Below are 19,195 nucleotides of genomic sequence, written 5' to 3'. Positions count from 1 at the left end.
ACTAATTGGGTTACCTCGAGTGAAAATGTGGTGGTGTATTTGGTATTAATGGTGTCATCTATAGAGATATAGAGAGATGCCAACTAATGCGCTAAGTTCGAAACTCAGTGTCGCATTAGAAATTTATAGACTAAGTAGAAATCAAATGTATGTGCTCATTGTCCACTGCGGTATCAGTACTCAACGTTCGAATAATCTATAGTACTACGCAATCAATGTAAGACATGGGATATCCCTGGACACCTCTGGAACTGGGCCGGGCTATACCCTGGACTCCATCCTTGCTCCCGTACGCTTCTGTCTTCTTTTATAATAACTTCGTCTTTTGTTGTGTGATTTGGTCTTGCTTTTCTTTCAATGGTGCTATTTATGGTGGTTTTCTTCTTTGCTTGGTTTTCTGTATTTATTTGTGGTGGTTTCAGACGTCCAAAGGCTCCAAACTGGTATGGGTCGCCATGTAGTAACGGGATCGAATAGGTGAATGAAAGATGTTGTCTCAATGATAGTCGTGTAATAAATTGGATTCAAAAGTGCATTACAAAATATTATATTCTAACTTAAACTACGTCACACGCTGAGGTCGCGTATGTCATCGACCTAGATACGCTCATGCGGTGTACACTAAACTATGATATTAAAATATTCTTATAATTACTTACATACTATACTACAGCTGTTTACATTATGACGTTGCTGCTGTCATTATTGCTGTCGCGAGCAATGTGTTCTGTATTTGGGCATATTGCTGCGACACCGGCCCCGCCCCCTTGTCACATCTCCCTTTAGTTTCTGTGATCTGTGGTGTCATCTATTTAATACGCCTAAGGAGTATTCCCTCAGTTGACAACCCTACAGCCCAAACCGCTATTTCACCACAAAAATCAGTCCACTATATGCTGACCGGATGATTCTGATGCCGACACGCGCACGCCCCGATCGTCCAACGATAAATCTAGTTCTTTTTGGTTTTGCCCAGTTCAATCTGGTTTTACCCGGTTTTTGCACGCTCTGCGTTAGTCTGTGCGAGATGAAAAGGGCGGTTTTAGTGGACAGTGGGACCTGTTCTGGCAGAGGGGACCGAAAGTAGTAATGTAGGGTAGTTTATTATAGGGTACTGTAGGGTAGGTAGAGAGGAAATCAGTTTTGCTCCAATAAAAATTGAGAATCTTAGAAACAAAGTCGAAAATCTCTACACGATTTACCGACAATTTTAAAAGTGGATGAAATGGAATTGATGAATAGATTCTACTCTATGAGATCGTATTGGTTACTTTCATTGCATCTGAGATTGGTAAGAAAGTCTGATTTGGGGACTTTTTTCTCATTTTTCTTTTGAATTTTTTATATCCTACTATTTTAGTTATGCGAGCGGCGCAGTACTTACCGACCGTTATGAAAATTCTTGAAGGAAGCCTTTGTCCAGAAGTGGACATCATTTGGCTGAAACAAACTGTTTTAGATGTCAAATTGTCATGTAAAAATATTTGTATCTAAGTAGTCAAGTGACTAGAAGAAGTCTGAGTTATCGATGATATTTTGAGGCGTTTCTTCTGCATTATCTTTTTGCTTATAAAACTTAGTTTTTACATTTATCACTACATCCAAATCAAGCATTCTGGGAATGGGTAGTCAATGCGAATAATCGCTCAACGGTTGGAATGTGCAGGTGTCAAAATGTCCATACGGACCGGCTGTTAGTGTGGCAAAAAGTATAAACGTCGAAATGAGCAATGGTTAAAATGATCTGAAGTTAAAATGTCTTCGGGTTTATTCAAACAAGCGTCTTATTGTATAATAGCTAACGTGAACACGTGTTTAAATGCATCAAGGTAAAAATATCCAAAAAACTCTTTATTGACTGGACTACAAGAACATTGAACATTTTGACATTTAATTTTATTAATTTAATCATGAGCACAATATATCAGTTGATCATTTTATCTATCACACCTTTTGTTGGTCTTGTATTTTGTGATTTGTACCATTTGTCACTAAACCATTGTAACCATGGTGATAATGTACATTTTGACACTGGGACTTTTTGACGTTCATACTTTTTGCCACATTAACAGCCGGTCCCTATGGACATTTTGACACCTGCACATTCCAACCGTTGAGCGATTATTCGCATTGACTACCCACTCCCAGAATGAAATCAAGGCCTTGACTCTCAACCAACTAAGTTTAATTTGCCATAACAATCCAGATAATCAAACGTCGGCAAAGTGCCAAAGTGAGTTGTATCAAAATGTAAGGCAATCTGCTGTGACTGATTGACATGGCAAATTAAAGAGCCCGACCCGAGAGGAAAAATGCTCCCCCATTTAGTAAATCCAACTTTCGTTAATAAAGACAGATTCACACAGATTTGGTTAATGACGATGTAATTTATACTCATGCTGTAGGGAGAGTGTGAGATAGTTTATACGGCACCATCTTGTGCTAAACTAAGCAGTTTGTACAAAGAAATGCTTATTATAAATTATATGCATAAGAAATACCCAGAAAACACTTATTAAATGTGTAAGGAATTCATGTCAAATTCATTCAGAGTATTAATTCCATAAAATTATTATTATGTAATCTTAATTATATTATTTATGGACAAGACTTGGGAGTGATTTCGAATAATCAAAGCCGTGTGTTTCTCACCGTTTTCAATAACTACACCATTTGCTCTGTAATTTCAGTCAAACTGTCGCTAACACGTTGACTTTTTCGTGTTTGAGAGCCCTCTGGCGCTCATTGCCCGAATACCATTTATCAGAAAGTCCAAGAAAAGTTAAATTCTGGTTGCTTAGTGTGAATTCACCCTAACGCTTATTTTTAACGCGTTTTCTGGCGTCTTCAGAACTTGGCCATTTAATTCAAACACTTCAAGCTCTGCTCTTAACAGCTGCAATACAGTTCTTTCTGGTTCTGATTGTTGTATTCTTGCAGCTTAGTGTTGCGATTACTGAGTAAATGTATTGTATGTATTTTATTGTTTTCTAACGAGCTGCTTGCTTGATGCTTTTATGCAAAACTTAATATGCGATGAGTTAATGTGCTCGTATTTAGTTTAAATCGTGCCGTTTTACAACTAAAATCTGTAACTTTGTATTTTTCTAGTATTTATTTATTTGTATTTTTGTAGTTGTCTAGTACCCATAGTACAAGCTTTGCTTAGTTTGGGACTAGAAGCGCAGTGTAAAATGTCCAAGGATATTTATTATTATTTATTATTATTCTATACTAATACAATAATCGCGAAAGTTGCTGAGTGTGGAAAGATGTTGTGTGGATGTTGGTTACGCCTTCGCGCAAAAACTACTCAGTTAACGATTTTGATGAAATATAACATGTCTTAACTTAGGGTACATGAGATCATTTAATTTTAGACTACTTTTGTACAAAATCTACATAGAAAAGTCTCAATTTCATCATTATAGTTGCTTATTTTTGCTGTAAAAGATACGACTCAAAATACATACTAGTACATTAAATCGAATTACATCATTAAGTTTTGCGTTATAGTTGCTTTTACCAGGTCTTTTGACACGACCTAGTAACTTAACCCTACCACTGTTTCTGGACTATAAGTACGCCAGTCCTGAGAAGAAGCAGTTTTCTGTCAGTTATTTCTATTCTTTGAAACTTCTGTTACCAAGGTTGTAGTTTATATGACAGATGATAAGTTACCTATAACTGGGCTTTATGAAGAAAGAAAAAAGTAGCTTACTTTTCGCCGTTGTTGTTTGATTAAACAACAAATAAACAATAATCTGAGCACTCTTAAATGTATTATATCCCCATGCACCCCTCGTTTCAAATAATGACCTATTTTTTGGCTCGGAAACTTTTCATTTTGCCAAATCAACCCCCGATTGTTTGGAGGGCCTTTGTTAAATCTCATTTTCATTGAACTTTATGAGGCTAAAAAGTTAACCGTTGTAAAAGATTCGATCCGTAATATAATTGGGAGGTCTTTTGTCTGAAATTATGATGCTTACCACTTTCTCAAATAAGGTAAGTTAATTCATTTGGTTGATGTATTTTATAATGACTTTGCTTGAACTTTATTATTGGTCTAGTTCTAACTTACTATTTACTGAACCTATCCCTAACCACGATTGTCAGCCGTCTAAATAAATAAATTATCTAACATAAGTGGTGGTGGGCGGAACAAATAGCTAAACTACGGCCAACAAGAAGTGAAAACCAATGTCATGGGTCAACCCGTCTGACTTTGACATATTTTGACGGGAGAACGAGACATTACGACAAATACACAACATGGGAAGAGACAGAATATATTGTCAACTCGACAGTGGACGTCATTTGGCTGAAACGAATTAGCGAGATACTGTAGTCTGTACACTTGTATTGTAACTGATGATTTTACATAAATGTTAAAAAGATAAAATCTTAAAAAATGAAACTCGCTGAAAACTTTTCACCCTTATCTCGTACAATTTCCTGAAACTTATCATAGCGTTGAATAACGTTCATTACGTGTTGCTCGGAGCTTGAAAGGATGGGAAATTGGGTCTTCCTACATGCTACTTTAAAAGAGTGTTTACTGACTAAAGAAACTGACATTAGATAGCTGTTTAGATTAAGGTAAAAATGTATTGCACTTTGCGTAATAGCACAGAATAATAATAAGTACTACGTACAGAAGTTTTACTTCGCGAAGGTATTTAAAAAAATGTATGCTTATGTCAATAACAATATGGTGTAATTTAGCCTGTCTCAAGAGTCAAGCACCATTTTGTTGACAAACGTCAGTGATCGGCACTGCGCCGAAGCTATAGGGCTGACTTCGGTAAAATGATGGGCAGATATGTACCATCCTAGACTGCATCCCACTTAACATCAGGTGCGATTGTGGTCAAATACCTGCCTTGTTATGCATAAAAAAAAAATGATGTGACATGAGGTGCCAAAGTGCGGAAAATGGCGAAGGAAATATACATGATTTAGCAAGAATCATCATGAATGATATTAACTACTTATTTACCTCTCAGTGTCTTGAGGCAACTTAAAAAAGTGCATTCTGCGTTTTTATTATTATTTAGGCAGTTAAATTCTGTACAGTATTTAGTACACCATTTTCTTTATTTTCTTCCATCATACACAAGAATACGCGTGCGTGAGTCAATGTTCGTTCGTATGTGAGGCCTTGTCGAATAGTATCCTGTAGGTGGGCCATCGTGCATGTTTTGTTTTCGATGTAAACTCGCGGAGATTAATAGGCCTGGTAATAGTGCCACGCCTTGGGAACTAACAGTTCCAATTTTCATTCATAGATGGCGTTGACCGTAATTGACTCGCGCTAACATAATTTGATTTTTTCGGGCTTTATAATTATGTAGTTATAGGGTGTTTTGCGTGGTTAATAAAGTTCATCAGCCTACAGAAATTGTCTTATTTACGAGTATGATTTGAATGTGTTGTGAACAATAGCTGTGAATTTAAAGAAAGAAAGAAAGAAAGAAAGAAAAAATATTTATTTGCTGAAAGTTTGTATTCTACTTATCACATCGTTTAACGACTTACGGAGATGAAATTAATATTTATGACTTTGAGTCAGAAGTCACGTTTTTAAAAGAAATTGTTATGAGCGTTTTTATCTTTCGTTTCTCGCAGTTTCTTGTAAACTATTTGATGATTTCTGTCATCTTACAACCAATAAGGTATTTTTGGGAACTGAGTGAACACTAAACTTGCAATGATCGATTGACAAATGTAGTGCAGTGCATAGCTGGTGATGTCATTTAGTAATTCATCTAGCACCTACCTTGAAACACACATTGAAATCAAAGTCAATGTCAAAGTCAAAATTTCTTTATTTGTTTGGACTAATAAATAGTTCTTACAAATCGTCATTTTGCTCTTAAGGAGCCTCTACATGTCTCATAATCTTTTTACCCTACCAGCGCTTCGAGACCAACATTTGGCAAGTGCTGAGAAGAAGCGCCGCAACAAACTCAGTCACCACTGTCTGCCGGTTAATATAAATAAATAGAAATAGTAGTAGTAGGTACATTCGATTCAGGAGCAGTTCACTGAATTTACCATGCATTCTTGTATGGTGTATCTTATAATAATGGGTATACAAGATTGCGTGGTATATTAAACAAGGTAGTGACGTGCTAATATCTAGACTTACATATTAAGATACTAGTAGAAATGACTCGCATACATAAATTTGAATAACTTGGATTGACCAGTCCCCGAAAGCAGCGCCTGTTCACAGACATGACGAGTGAACCAGCCATCGCTTCACTCGACCATATTAGAGAGAATGTAACGACCCGCCTCACTACGCCACCACCCCAGAGACATTTTAGTGAGAATGACAATTCCAAGTTATCTCTTTAAAAAAAAAACTAATAATAAAGCTAAGTAACAGTCCAGATTGAGAAGCATGACACTATAACATTTGAGAAATTATTATGAGTTTATACATTACTTTTCATTTTAATTCTTTTTAGTGCGAGCATGAGAGGACCATAATCACTCCCAGGATGACTTATCATTCATCAATCAATCAATCATCATCATATCAGCCACAAGTCGTCCACTGCTGATCATAGGCCAATGATTTCCATATTGGCCAGTCGGTTGCGTCCTGCATCCAGCGCCTTGCTACCTCTATAATAATATGAGGTTGTCAGTCCGCCTTGTGAAATGAATGCTGAAAATAAATCAAAGCTTGTAAAATACTGATCAGCCATTAAATACTTTACCTTGTTACCAAAAAACAACCACTCAGCCCGTTCCCTCTAATGTACTTATCATCCCGAAAGTACAAATCAGTGCACGTAAAAGGGAAGCAAATTACTCCCGACAGTGGTATAGTTAAAAAGATAAAAGCGACCTGACTCCCGGTCCCGGGTTCAAACGCCGGGGAGCCAAATGAAGTCCACTCTAGTGTAGGGGCACCAAATATTTGAAGGTTTTGGGACAAAAACTAAAAAATTTTCGTTAAGATGCCTTTGGTACTGACATTTTTTGATGTGCAAGACAGTTCTAAATAAAATATTTTTTATTTCCTTTAGAATATGACTAAATATAAGTTGTAGAAATATGCGAACATCGCGAATGTTGCGGGATGTGCCTGGATGCGAGCAGAGCAGGACCGGTTGTTTTGGAGATTCTTGGGGGAGGCCTTTGTCCAGCAGTGGACGTCATTTGGCTGAAACGAACGAGCGATGCGAAAATCGGGCTTCCCCAACTCGTCTGGCCAGCTAGGGAGTGTAGGCAAAGTCCTCCATTTGCCTCTGTCAAATTGGAGAGTTTCTGCTTGACTTGACTTGACTTATGGTCCTATGTCCCCTAGATGGGGCAGTGGGCGTCCACAACAGTCCTCCATCGCGTTCGGTCTTGAGCTATGTGTTTGATCTCGCTCCAAGTCTTGCCGATCTTCTTCGCCTCGTCTGCCACAGTGCGCCGCCAAGTTTGCTTGGGGCGACCACGTTTGCGTTTTCCTTGGGGGTTCCAATCCAGAGCCTGCTTGGGGATGTGATCGGGATCCCTTCGGAGAGTTTCTGCAGTGGGTACTAAAAGACCTGATGATTATGTTTTTTTAAAAAGCACGTAGTTAAGAGTTGAGAAGTGATGATGTTATAGGTATTAATAAATAACCAATGTTAGTAACTCAATTTAGCATGTAAACAAGTGTTGAACATGTGCTGGTTTTAAAACAACAAATCAGCGAGGATGGAATGTTTAAACATGACCGAAACACACTTAAAACAATATCATGTTACTAAAACATCACTGATGTGAAATAATAATAAATTGGTTGTGCCAAATGCCACACAAATTGTAGGGCTACCAAAAGCTTGAACTAGGTCGATCAGGAAATATTATGAATATTAACAAATAGGCAAAATAAAGCTTAATATTCTGAGCTTAAATAATTTCTGTTGTAGAAGTTTGTGATCTCGCACTCATATTTGATCCCAGTGGTAAGGTCTAACCTTATAATTCACTAGCATTGTAGATAAGTTCCTTTCAACCTAATATTGTCCACTGCTGGTCAAAGGCTCCCAAGAATTTCCTCAACAACCGGTCTAGTGCTGCCCGCATCCAGGTGCTTCTCCCGACCTTCACCAACTTATGTACTTACTTAAAGTTTTCATCATCATCATCATCATCATCATCATCATCATTTCAGCCACAGGACGTCCACTGCTGAACATAGGCCTCCCCCAATAATTTCCATATAACCCGATTGGTAGCGGCATGTATCCAGCGCCTTCCTGCTACCTATGTATCGCTATATTTGTCATGTTAACAACCGCACGGATTTTTCATAGTTTTAAAGTAAAATAAACTAATGCATTTAAAACAAAACATTGGCTCATTCAGTCCGTTAAACGTCCTTTACATTTGATTTAACACTCATTAATAAAAGCTAAAAAGCGGCGAGAGAGCAAAATATGAACCCTTCTTCGGTCCAAAGGATACGTCTGAAGAGCGACGCAATAAAAATAATGAAGTGGCGCAGATATTAGCATAGTATAGCTGAAGAAGTAGTAGTCCCGCTCCAAGTAAAAGGGACTATTCCCACCTCTCGTTCCCACGCTGCAACTCCTGTGTAGCCAGGATCTATAGATTCACCGCCAATAAAAACCGAACCAGTGAAGGCCAAGTTTGTCTCGAACCAAGTAAAGTGTAATGCGTTTCTGAACACAAACTACCAACAATGAAATGTTATTAATAACCTGTAAGCCGCTGGATGCAGGCCGCTACCAACCGGTTAATCTGCAAATCATTAGCGGAGGCCATTGTTCATCTGATCTGGACGTCCTGTGGTAGAAATCATGATGATGAACATGTAAATTAACCGCCTCTATGGTCTAGTGGTAAGACACTGTTCCCTGTTCTGATTCCCAGAAGAGGCAAAATTTTCTGATCGGTTTTGTCCGCCTGGCTAGCAACCTGCTTACTTCTTCTCTAGTCTATCGCGATGACCATAATGTTAACAGCATTTTTGTGTTTCGGCAGTTGAAGGTAGCCTGTTCCTCTGTCGTTGAGGATTTCGGGTAAAGCTCACTTCTACGCACGCCCTGATCTCTTTCCATCAAGAAAGAAAGAAAGATACATTTATTACAATGGACATCACACAAATACAGGCAATGACATAGACATGACAGTGGCACATAATAATAAAAGAAGAAAAAATAAAAACAAGAGTAAACTGAGCAGTGCCACCCATTCACCAACAAGATGCCCACTGCAACGGGACCCCACTCAGCATATGCCGTGGCCCACGGTGACGAAGGCCACGGCGCTGGTCATCAGATGAGATTCTAGCCAAGAGCTTCTCCGTTGTGGAAAAAATGTGCTACTAAAGAGTATTGCGTTTGTTATGTCACATTGTGAGGAACTAGGCCACTGTCCTTGCCTGCATTGTGGCTTTATCCTATCTTGGCAAGTTGTATACTTTATAATGACATATTTTTGTCGCCAGCATATTTTTTTGTTGGGGTTGTGTTGCCAGAGGCTTGTCAAGGAAATGGGGTATCCTTTGTTTTACATAAAATGTTTAATTGTTCTAAGATTCATAAGTCGAATTTGTGTTAGGGAGTTGTTTTAATTTTTTAGAGCAGAATTCTACACAAATACCTACATCAGTGCAGAGTGGTTTGGTGGAGGATTTATTTGGTTTCCGAACAACAATGTTGATTGGAGCCTGGAAGATCCTGTACAAACTGGGAACCATTTCTAAGCAATTTCTTCACTTATTTTGTGTGCTCTCCTGGGAATAGAACCCGGAACCTCTGACCAGAGAGCCCAATTTACTAAAAACTACAGCAATAAAGATCAATCAACGGTCAGTTCGCTGAACGTTTATTAGGTTACGCAAAGTTTCGTCCCAACTTTTGGTGTCCCTATCCGGCATCGATCCCGGGCGGGTCCGGACCCCGTAATCCGTCTTCGGGCCCTACATTCTGACGGGATTACTGACGCCTAACTCGATTTAGTGTTGCGATACTTGTACGTTTTCGCTGACCCTCCATTTTGCACTTACGTTTTTGGTCCTTCGAGCCGGATTTTCGGAGTAAAGTGTTTTATGTTCATTGTCATATTCTTTACATAATTAAAATGTTAACATTCAAAAATAAGAACCATAAATTTCACGATGTCCTCGTGTGGTACTTATAAGAAGTAGACTGCAGTCTCCAATGCTTGTAATTAAACTAGGCACAAATCCAGGTCCAGATTTAGCCAAGCAGATAGACTAACCGCGTGTTGCCGGTCAGTTTACGGCGCCATGGACATAGTTATGCGCTCGTTTGTATCAGTAATGTGCTGTAATGCGCACTTTGTAATGTTTATGAGTTTGTTAGTACTCTTGCGCAGACCTTGCGATATTTAGGTAATTAAGAAGTGTCGGTCTGGTCAAACGATGATTCGTTGAAGAAAGTCAATGTATTCAAATTATTGAAACCTACATCATAAAAGGCTACGTGGTGAATTGGTGATATGATAGAGTAAGTTTTTATACCGGCAAATGTCGGAAAATAAATTAATAACCAACTGGCTTCTAGTGAATCAGCTGGATCTATTTGTCCTATAATAGTGTCAGCCATAACAGAATTTGATCGCTGCAAGTTGCAACTTAAAGAAAAGTAACTATAGTGAGAGCGCATTCGTTATGTATTTGATTCCCACTACAAATATCGGTGTGTATTCTTCTTGCTAAAAAAAAAAAAACAAATTCACAGAATTAATAAGTTTTTTTTTATCCACAACGAGGAAGCTCTTGGCCTGTATCTCTCCTGATGGTAAGTGACGATCAGGCCGAAGGTGGAAGCGAGCTTCACCCGGAATCCTCAACCACGGAGGAACTGGCTATCTTACCTCTAACTGCCGGATCACAACAATGCTGTTAAGATTGTTGTTATGGCGACAGACTTAGGTAAGATTGTGGTAGCGGACTTAGAACAAGCCCTACCACGAACCAAACCGAACAGAAAAATCTGCCCCCACTGGGAATCGAACCCGGGACCTCTGCGTCTGAAGCAGGTGGTCTTACCACTAGACCACAGAGGCGGTTTCAAATGTTATTTAAACCAGGTAGGTTCAGTTCAGTTCCTTGAAAGCATTACCATGAAGAAATAAACCAGGAAAGGCTTCTAAAGCTTTTATTCTTGTAAAATTATTTTCCAGAAGCTGTCGGCAACAAAGAGACTGTAAGCTATCGGACGTCTGAAGTGACTGATTAGCATTCAGCGAGAAGTGAATTCACTTAACTTCATTTTAAAATACAATGCAGCTGTGTTTATTGTGGAAGAGAAACATTTGATGATTAAATTATTAGATTTTCTTAGTATAACGCCCGTATTGACAAACATTACTATGAGGTTTCACAGTGCACGTAGACGCACAGGGTGACACGAAGCAATCACAGAGCTCTATTCAACGCTGTGCGTTCGATTTGCTGCTTCACTTAAGCAATCATCGTTTGTGAATACGGGCGTAAGTGAAATTGAGCTGGTTTGAACCCTGCCACCACTGGACTTTTGGGTTATCCACTCGTAGCCCAAGCATATTTTAGCTTAGTAGGAGTTAAAGGGGCACAAATTACTAATATTCTTTTAAAAATATTTTTTACCTTATGGGTGGAACTTGGAAGTCCCACCCTGCATTACGCTACGTTTACTTACCTAATAGATAATAATAAGTCATTATTGATCACTTCCCGTAGAGAGTTTATGGCGTAAAACACGTGAAACCTGACCCGATATCCCATTAAATTCCTGAGGGAAGCCTCGCCATCCCTTCGCTGTGTTACCGAATCATAACAAACATTTTAATCCCATCCCCAAAACGGTGGCGCCGAAATACAAAAAGGGTTTAAGAGATATAAAAATTAGGCGTGAGTTGTAAATTTTTTCGCTAACGACCTACCGCTCTTGTGAGGTAATTGTGTAGGGCGACTCGTTGGTTTCCATCGCTTAGTTACTTCTATTAAGATGGGTGAAATGTACCTGAAGTTTGTATTAATTTATTCACTAAAATCTAGACTAAAATTAGACAAAAGCCTTTAAATGCTGTCTATTCTATTAATCATGTTTGAGACAAATAAATAACTCATAGGCTTGTGTAAGACTTATTATTTTTATTCTACATGTATCATAATTTAAGCTGTATGTTTTCCTAATAAAGAAAATAAATAAATAAATACTTTCTATCTGTCTTCGGTAATTCACAGAATAACGTGTGAACCAGCCAGATATTACTTCAAGCTACTGTGTTTCAATTTCACCTGTTTTATAAATATTTTAATCACATTAACATGTCCTATCAACATAAGTAACAAACTGATAATAGAGCCAACAACATTGTTTTTAATTCATAATTCGTCACACATCTGATCAGACCTATTACTATCTTGTGAGTCAGTGTGACAAATCGACATTTTGGCGAATTTGACAATTTTTTAATGACTTGAAAAATATTCTCTCGCACACACGACGCGATATGATTCAAGTAGTCCATTAACAACCAAATTAATGTCGGAATATATCGCCCGGATCACACGGTGCGTGGTGCGACATTGTTTTGTATGTTGTCATTTTTCACGTTTTTTTTCATGTTTTTTTCTTTTTCTCTTTGTTTCATTAACATCCTCCGGCGTTCCGTAGTCAAGTGGGATGTTAATCTATTGCTTTTTAGGGTCATATTTCAAAATGTCGGTGTGTTTTTTTTTGTGTTTATAAAATATGTTTTGTTTTCATAAAATGGAGGTTTAATTTTTGTACATCGGTTGTTTGGCTGGCTTCTAGGCTCCGTATTAATAACGATTGTTTTCGTATTATAAGTGCCCTGAAAAGGCTTTTTTACACATTTGATTTTGAATTATTTGACAATTAAGACTGATGGCATTCTTTACCTTCTTATTTGGCATATTTTTTATTAATTAGGCAATTGAAAATTACACATGAAAATATGATTCTAATAGTCGTAATGTGGGATGTGGGTAAAAGTGATCTTATCGCTTTAAGGTAATTTCTTCCAGACAACGCAAGGAGAGGTCAGTTCTAAGTAGAACACGAGAGCTATCACTAAAAGCCACAAATGTCAAGTCCCGTCAAAATAATGACGTCTTCTGTCATAAACGTCACACACTTGTTAACTAGCAGGAATCGCGTAAAACGATCAACATTGTTTACAGTTTGTTTACGATAGTATCAAGAATGATAAATATCTGCAAGTGGAGTGTAGATTTTGATTTGATTTTGAACCTTAAGTTAAGTCACTAAAGTTCTAAATATCGTGGCATCAATTCTAACTACACGCTTGAACGTAAACGGTCTGCGAGCAGACGAACTAAATTATTCTATATTTGAATTCTAATTAAACTCATAATAACATTCAATTTTGAACTCTATTTCTAAATTCAAATTCAAATTCAAATTATTTATTTGCTCAAAAAATAGGGTAAATACATAAGTGGTGTTGGAATTTTATTAAAAGTGCATTCCTATTTGGCTAATGTCAGTTAGCATGCAAATTACAATTGATCATAAAATAATGTCGATTGATTACATAATATTATATTTATATTGATTCAAATAAAATTCATTAGCATATTTTTTCAGTCAAAAACTCAGTTATCGAATAATAGCATTTGTCAATTAAATATTCCTTAAGCTTTAATTTAAATATGTTAAAGTCATTTATGTCTCGTATGGATTAAAATGTTTTCAGTCGAGTTTGGCATGGGTGAGTGAGTTAATTTTATAATTGAGGGGAGGTTCCAAAACCCGAATCTTGTAATAGGCAAAACATTTTATACGAATACGGCCAGAAATTAAAAAAATATACTTAATACAATATTATAAATGCGAAAGTAACTGACTAACGAAAGTCTGTCTGTCTTGCTTTCACGCCTAAACCACTGATCCGATTTTGATGAAATTTGGCATAGAGATAGTTTGAGTCCCGGGAAAGGACATAGAATAGTTTTTATCCCGGTTTTTGAAACGGGGACGCGCGTGACAAAGTTTTTCTGTGACAGACAAAATTCCACGGAAACGGGCGGAAAGCTAGTAGCTAATATGGTAAGTATTACTAATTAATAATCATAATTGTAAATGATTCTAAACACAGAGGTTGAATTTTCACTTTGATTGCAATCCCACAACTGAGATGCTTTTACTCTAACATGCTGTATACAGGGTGTTTAACTGTTTACTTGTCTTATAAAGTACTTGTTAGTGAACGCTTGTGTTTATTAAGTCTCGCAGACGCTATACTAATCCTCCGATTAACTTATTCGAGAACTCGCGCACTGAAACCTCCCCTCTTCATAATATTAATAATCCCACCTAATAACGTCGATTCTGAACTTTATTGCATTCGTTATAAAGTTGATATTATTATATCAAAATTACCATTGTAAAACATGTCGTAACCCAATTGATGTAGAGTCGATATTGCAATGACAAGCGTACAAGATTGGCGCGAGACGCCATCCGCGCGCGAAATTCAAATAAGGAACAGTTTAAGACTGTTAAGGGGGAGTTTTAAGGGATTACTGTAGAATTAAAAGTATGTAAATACAGGGTGTACATTTTATTGTAAAAACGGCACTTAGTACAACTAGATAAGATGCCACAGCGTTTATTTACCTTGATATGCTGTTGTCTGTACAATAAAGGGGGACTTGAAATTACGCAATTTGATTCTATAAAATGTCCCAAAGTCTTGTAAAACAGGATACAAATAAAGGGTACGCGTGCGTTTGGGCTGTTCGTTCATTCGTTTCAGCCAAATGACGTCCACTGCTGGACAAAGGCTCCCCAAGGCTGCCTGCCTGCATCCAGGTAATTCCCGCGACCTTTACCAAGTCGTCGTTCCACCTAGTGGGGGGCCTGCCCAAGTGCCCACACTACATCATCCGGCCCGTTGTTACCACTGGCCATACCGACCTCTCTTGCGCTGCCTGCATCCAGGTACTTCCCGCGACCTTCACCAAATCGTCGGTCCACCTAGTGGGGGGCCTGCCCACACTACGTCTTCCGGCCCGTTGTTGCCACTCGAGAACTTCTGCGGCTCGGCTCGGCTTTACGAGCTATGTCCTCTGCCTAAATTTTAGAAATTCGGCGGGCTATGTTACTTTGGTTTTCCTACGGATCTCCTCATTTCTGATTCAGTCACGCAGGGAAACTCCGATCATAGCATCATTGTGTTCCAGAAATTATAAAAGTTGATTATAAGTGATTCCCCTTAAGAAGAAGAGCATTATTTGCTCTTAATAATAATCCAATTTACATAATTCATTTGGCAACAATTTCTGTTTAATAAATTGACCTCGTTTTGCCTCCTTCAAGCGATTATTAGACCTATTTTTGGAGTATTTAGAGTTCACAATCGTATACTTTGAACATGATTTTGATTATTTATATTTTTAAAATGCTATTTTTGTTAATTAAAGAAAAATACCAATAATAATATCATAATCAATCCCCCACAGGACGTCCACTGCTGAACATAGGCCTCCCCCAATGATTTCCATATCGCCCGGTTGGTAGCGGCCTGCATCCAGCGCCTTCCTGCTACCTTTATGTGAGGACGTCGGTCCACTTTTAGGGTGGACGTCCTACGCTACTATAATAATTTATTTTTTTAAGGGCCGATTTTTCAATCTTCAGATAAACAGTCAGATAGTGTTTATTTGACAGATAACAAAATATTGCATTTTTCAATCGTCAAATAGGCTCTATTTGACGAATAACGACCGTATCTGAGGAATAAATGTATTTGCCTCTTTGATGGCCAGATAAACGTTTATTCATTAGATAAGTCAAGGTTTCATTGACGTTTAAGGTTATTTTTTGTTATTAAACTGTTATCAATATAATGGATATTTTCGACACTATTGACGACCTGGCAATTGAAGAAGAGGCTATTTATTATGAATATTTAAACCCTCCTGAAAGAAAAACACGAGTTGTCAGACCAAGGCCCGATCACTTTACTATGTGGGATTCCAAAGAATTTCATCGTCGATTCAGGCTTTTAAAAGAAACCGTAATTTATTTGCTTTCCCTGGTAAACGATAAAATCAAACACGAAACAGAAAGGTAAGTTGTAGATAGTTTTTACAATAAATACTTATAAATTATGTACCTACCTACCTAGGTCCCAATGTAATATCATACATACTAATGACTTAATTTATTTTTCAGGAATCAGTGTATATCACCCATGATGCAACTACTTATTTCGCTACGATTTTATGCCACTGGGAGTTTCTATATCACTGTTGGAGATTTTGGTGGCATTCATAGCTCCACTATGTGCCATATAATAAAAAAAGTTACACAAGCTATAGCAACTTTGAGGCCAACATTCATTCAATTGCCAAGAGGCAGTGAAGCAATAAGAAAAACCCAGGAAGAATTTTATAAAATAGCTAGATTCCCTAGAGTGATTTCAGCCATAGATGGCACCCACATTAGGATTCAATCGCCTGGTGGAAACACAGCAGAGGTATTTAGAAATAGGAAAGGCTTTTTCTCATTTAATGTCCAAGCAATGTGTTCGTCAGATTTGATATTTCAAGACATAGTAGCTCGTTGGCCTGGCTCGAGCCATGACAGTATGATATTTGCAAATTCATCGGCAAAATTCCATTTTGAGAATGGTGAATTTGGCAATGGCATTGTACTTGGTGATAGTGGTTATGAACAAACCAATTACCTATTGATTCCTTTTCAAAACCCAAATACGCCAGCTCAGAGTTTGTATAATGAATCACAAATAAGAACAAGGAATATAATAGAGAGATGTTTTGGTGTATGGAAGCGACGCTTCCCAGTGTTAAGCATTGGATTAAGATGTAAGTTGCCACTTGCTCAAGATGTAATTGTAGCCTGTGCAATATTGCACAACTTAGCAAGAATGAAAAATGAAGAGGAACCACCAAACGATCCAGAAGTACACATTCCACCACCACCAATATTTGACCCCATCATTGCCAATCCCACTGGACAAGAAAGGTACTTAACTAGAAATATAGTGTTAGAATATTTTAGTTCCTTGAATAATAGTAATAATTAAATAAAAACATTTTTACTTTAAACAATTTTTTATTTCTTCTTTAATAATGAATATTTTTATTTTAATAATAATTATAATTAGGTAGGAACCTAAACCGTACAGAAATATGCAATATTATAATGACTGTCTAGGTAAGCATGGGTATCCCTATACCATGTCATTTAAAACGGGTCCGCTACTGTTATTTTTTAATTGTAGTACAAGCAATTCATGAATTTTTTGCTTTCTTGCCTCATCATTAGCAAGATGCAACATTTTCAGTCTATGTTCATCTTCTGTGAACTGATGTTGCTGCCTTGTTGTTTCGATTTGCAGCTGTACGAGTTCCAATCGGGCTGCACTTAACTTATCCAGTCTGCCAGTTACACTCGCTTTGGAGACTTTGTCTATTTTTATAACATTTGACATCTTTGTTTTGAGATCCTTTGGATGCCAATTTACCCATTTGTTTTCTGAAAGCAAAAGTTTTAAAACATCAAACTACACATTAAATAATATTATGTTATTTATTTATTTATCAATATCACATTAATGACCTTTGGGTCTTGCGGCTTTGGACTCTGTCTGCTCTATAAGGGATTAAGACATGATAATGTATGTATGTAATAGTATGTATGTACAAGTCTATTATTTACTTCCTACAGAGACTATTGTCTGTTAGGCTGTTATTAGCAAAATTATGAACTAGTGTCCATAATTTTGCTAAAAACAGCTTAATGTTTATTTAAAAAAATTAAACAGTAATTACCTTTTTGAGATTCATTGTCTTCTTCTTTATTTATTTCTAGGATAACTGAGTGGTCCATTATATCGTTTATAAATTCATTGCCCTCTACATTTCTTTTCGGGGTCAATGACTGGTCCATATCTAAAATGATAAAAAGTATAATATGAATTAGTTACTTGCAATCATTAATGTGTACCTGTTATTGACAGCTTTATTGTAGATTTTATGTATATTATAAAAACACTGTCCATCCGACTGTCACTAAGCACAACCAGCTCAACTGGAATACTGGATGGTATACCGTACATACCTGGTATTTTGTTAACATTCTCTACATCATTTTGATTTTCACAGTTCATCTCCGTTGCGTCCACACTTTCATCATAGGTTATAGGTACTGAAAAATGTAAGAGACGATAACAGGCATTAATACATTAGGAATTATTCTTATATTTTTTCAAGTCTCGGTCAGAGATTATCTCAACTAATACCTACTCATAATAGTATCACTGTCGTGACGTGCTTCCAACCCTGTGATATTGGTGCAAATACTAAGCACCTTTTCCTCAACGTCGTTGAAATCGGGAGCATTTGATGGTCCTCCTCCAGTTCGGTACATTTCCTGCCGTTGCAGTGAAGACTTTTTCTTGGTAACTTTTTTTATACCTTCATATTTTAATTTTAATGTTTTCCATGTGCGGATACTCGTTGATATACCACACGAATTGAAGGAAGTTTCAATTTTTTTCCATACCGCATCTTTGTCTTTGTTAGTCACTGCATCAGTCTTCTTGTTCTCAATAACTTGTTTGTGTTTGTCTACTAAACTTACAAGCAACTGCACTTCAGCATTATTAAAATTTGCTGCACGTTCTCTCTTTTTTGATTCCATTGCGAATATTGCAATAAAGAGTCAATAATAAAATTTGAAAACCCAACAACAAACAAAATCACGAAAGAAAATACCACGAATGACGAACGTCAATCAAATCACAGATCGTCAAATAAACAAATGTCAAGTCATTTCTGTCTTCTTCTAACACACGTAACAACGTATAAGTGCTTCTCGCTTCGCAGAGGATTGAAGTGAACTTAGCAACTTAAATCCCAGATACCTGCCGGACCGTTACCTGACCATTGAAAAATACAACTAATGTTATTCGTCCGATAAACAGTCAGATATTTTTATTCGCTAGTTAGTTATTTGTCAAGTTATTCAATGATTGAAAAATCGGCCCTAATTAAAACACTTAAATCAGGCTGATTTATCTGAATATCCCAATATTGTTTCCTAGACCTTACAATGCAAATAAATTCCAACATCGCCGTTCGGAAAATGTATTCAGTATTAAAATTCCATAAGCGAGTGGAACTAATTCCGAATCTAACTGAATTAGA

The 19,195-nt window shown here is 37.3% G+C and overlaps 2 protein-coding genes across 2 annotated transcripts in view; one reads left to right on the top strand and one right to left on the bottom strand.

Annotated features, from left to right (window-relative positions):
• LOC135084642 (heterogeneous nuclear ribonucleoprotein L) overlaps window positions 1-19,195 on the top strand; it is a 517,182-nt gene that overhangs the window by 136,483 nt on the left and 361,504 nt on the right. The window lies entirely within an intron of this gene.
• Window positions 17,218-18,754, bottom strand: LOC135084378 (uncharacterized). The gene is made up of 4 exons (XM_063979152.1): window positions 18,293-18,754; window positions 18,108-18,194; window positions 17,819-17,938; window positions 17,218-17,522 (listed from the first exon to the last, which is right to left on the bottom strand). The coding sequence occupies exons 1-4, from the start codon at window positions 18,687-18,689 to the stop codon at window positions 17,218-17,220; spliced, it is 909 nt and encodes a 302-aa protein (XP_063835222.1). The 5' UTR covers window positions 18,690-18,754.

The sequence above is a fragment of the Ostrinia nubilalis genome, chromosome 26 (assembly GCF_963855985.1).
Source record: "Ostrinia nubilalis chromosome 26, ilOstNubi1.1, whole genome shotgun sequence".
Lineage (NCBI taxonomy): Eukaryota > Metazoa > Arthropoda > Insecta > Lepidoptera > Crambidae > Ostrinia > Ostrinia nubilalis.
This window is presented reverse-complemented; position numbering and strand designations above follow the sequence as displayed.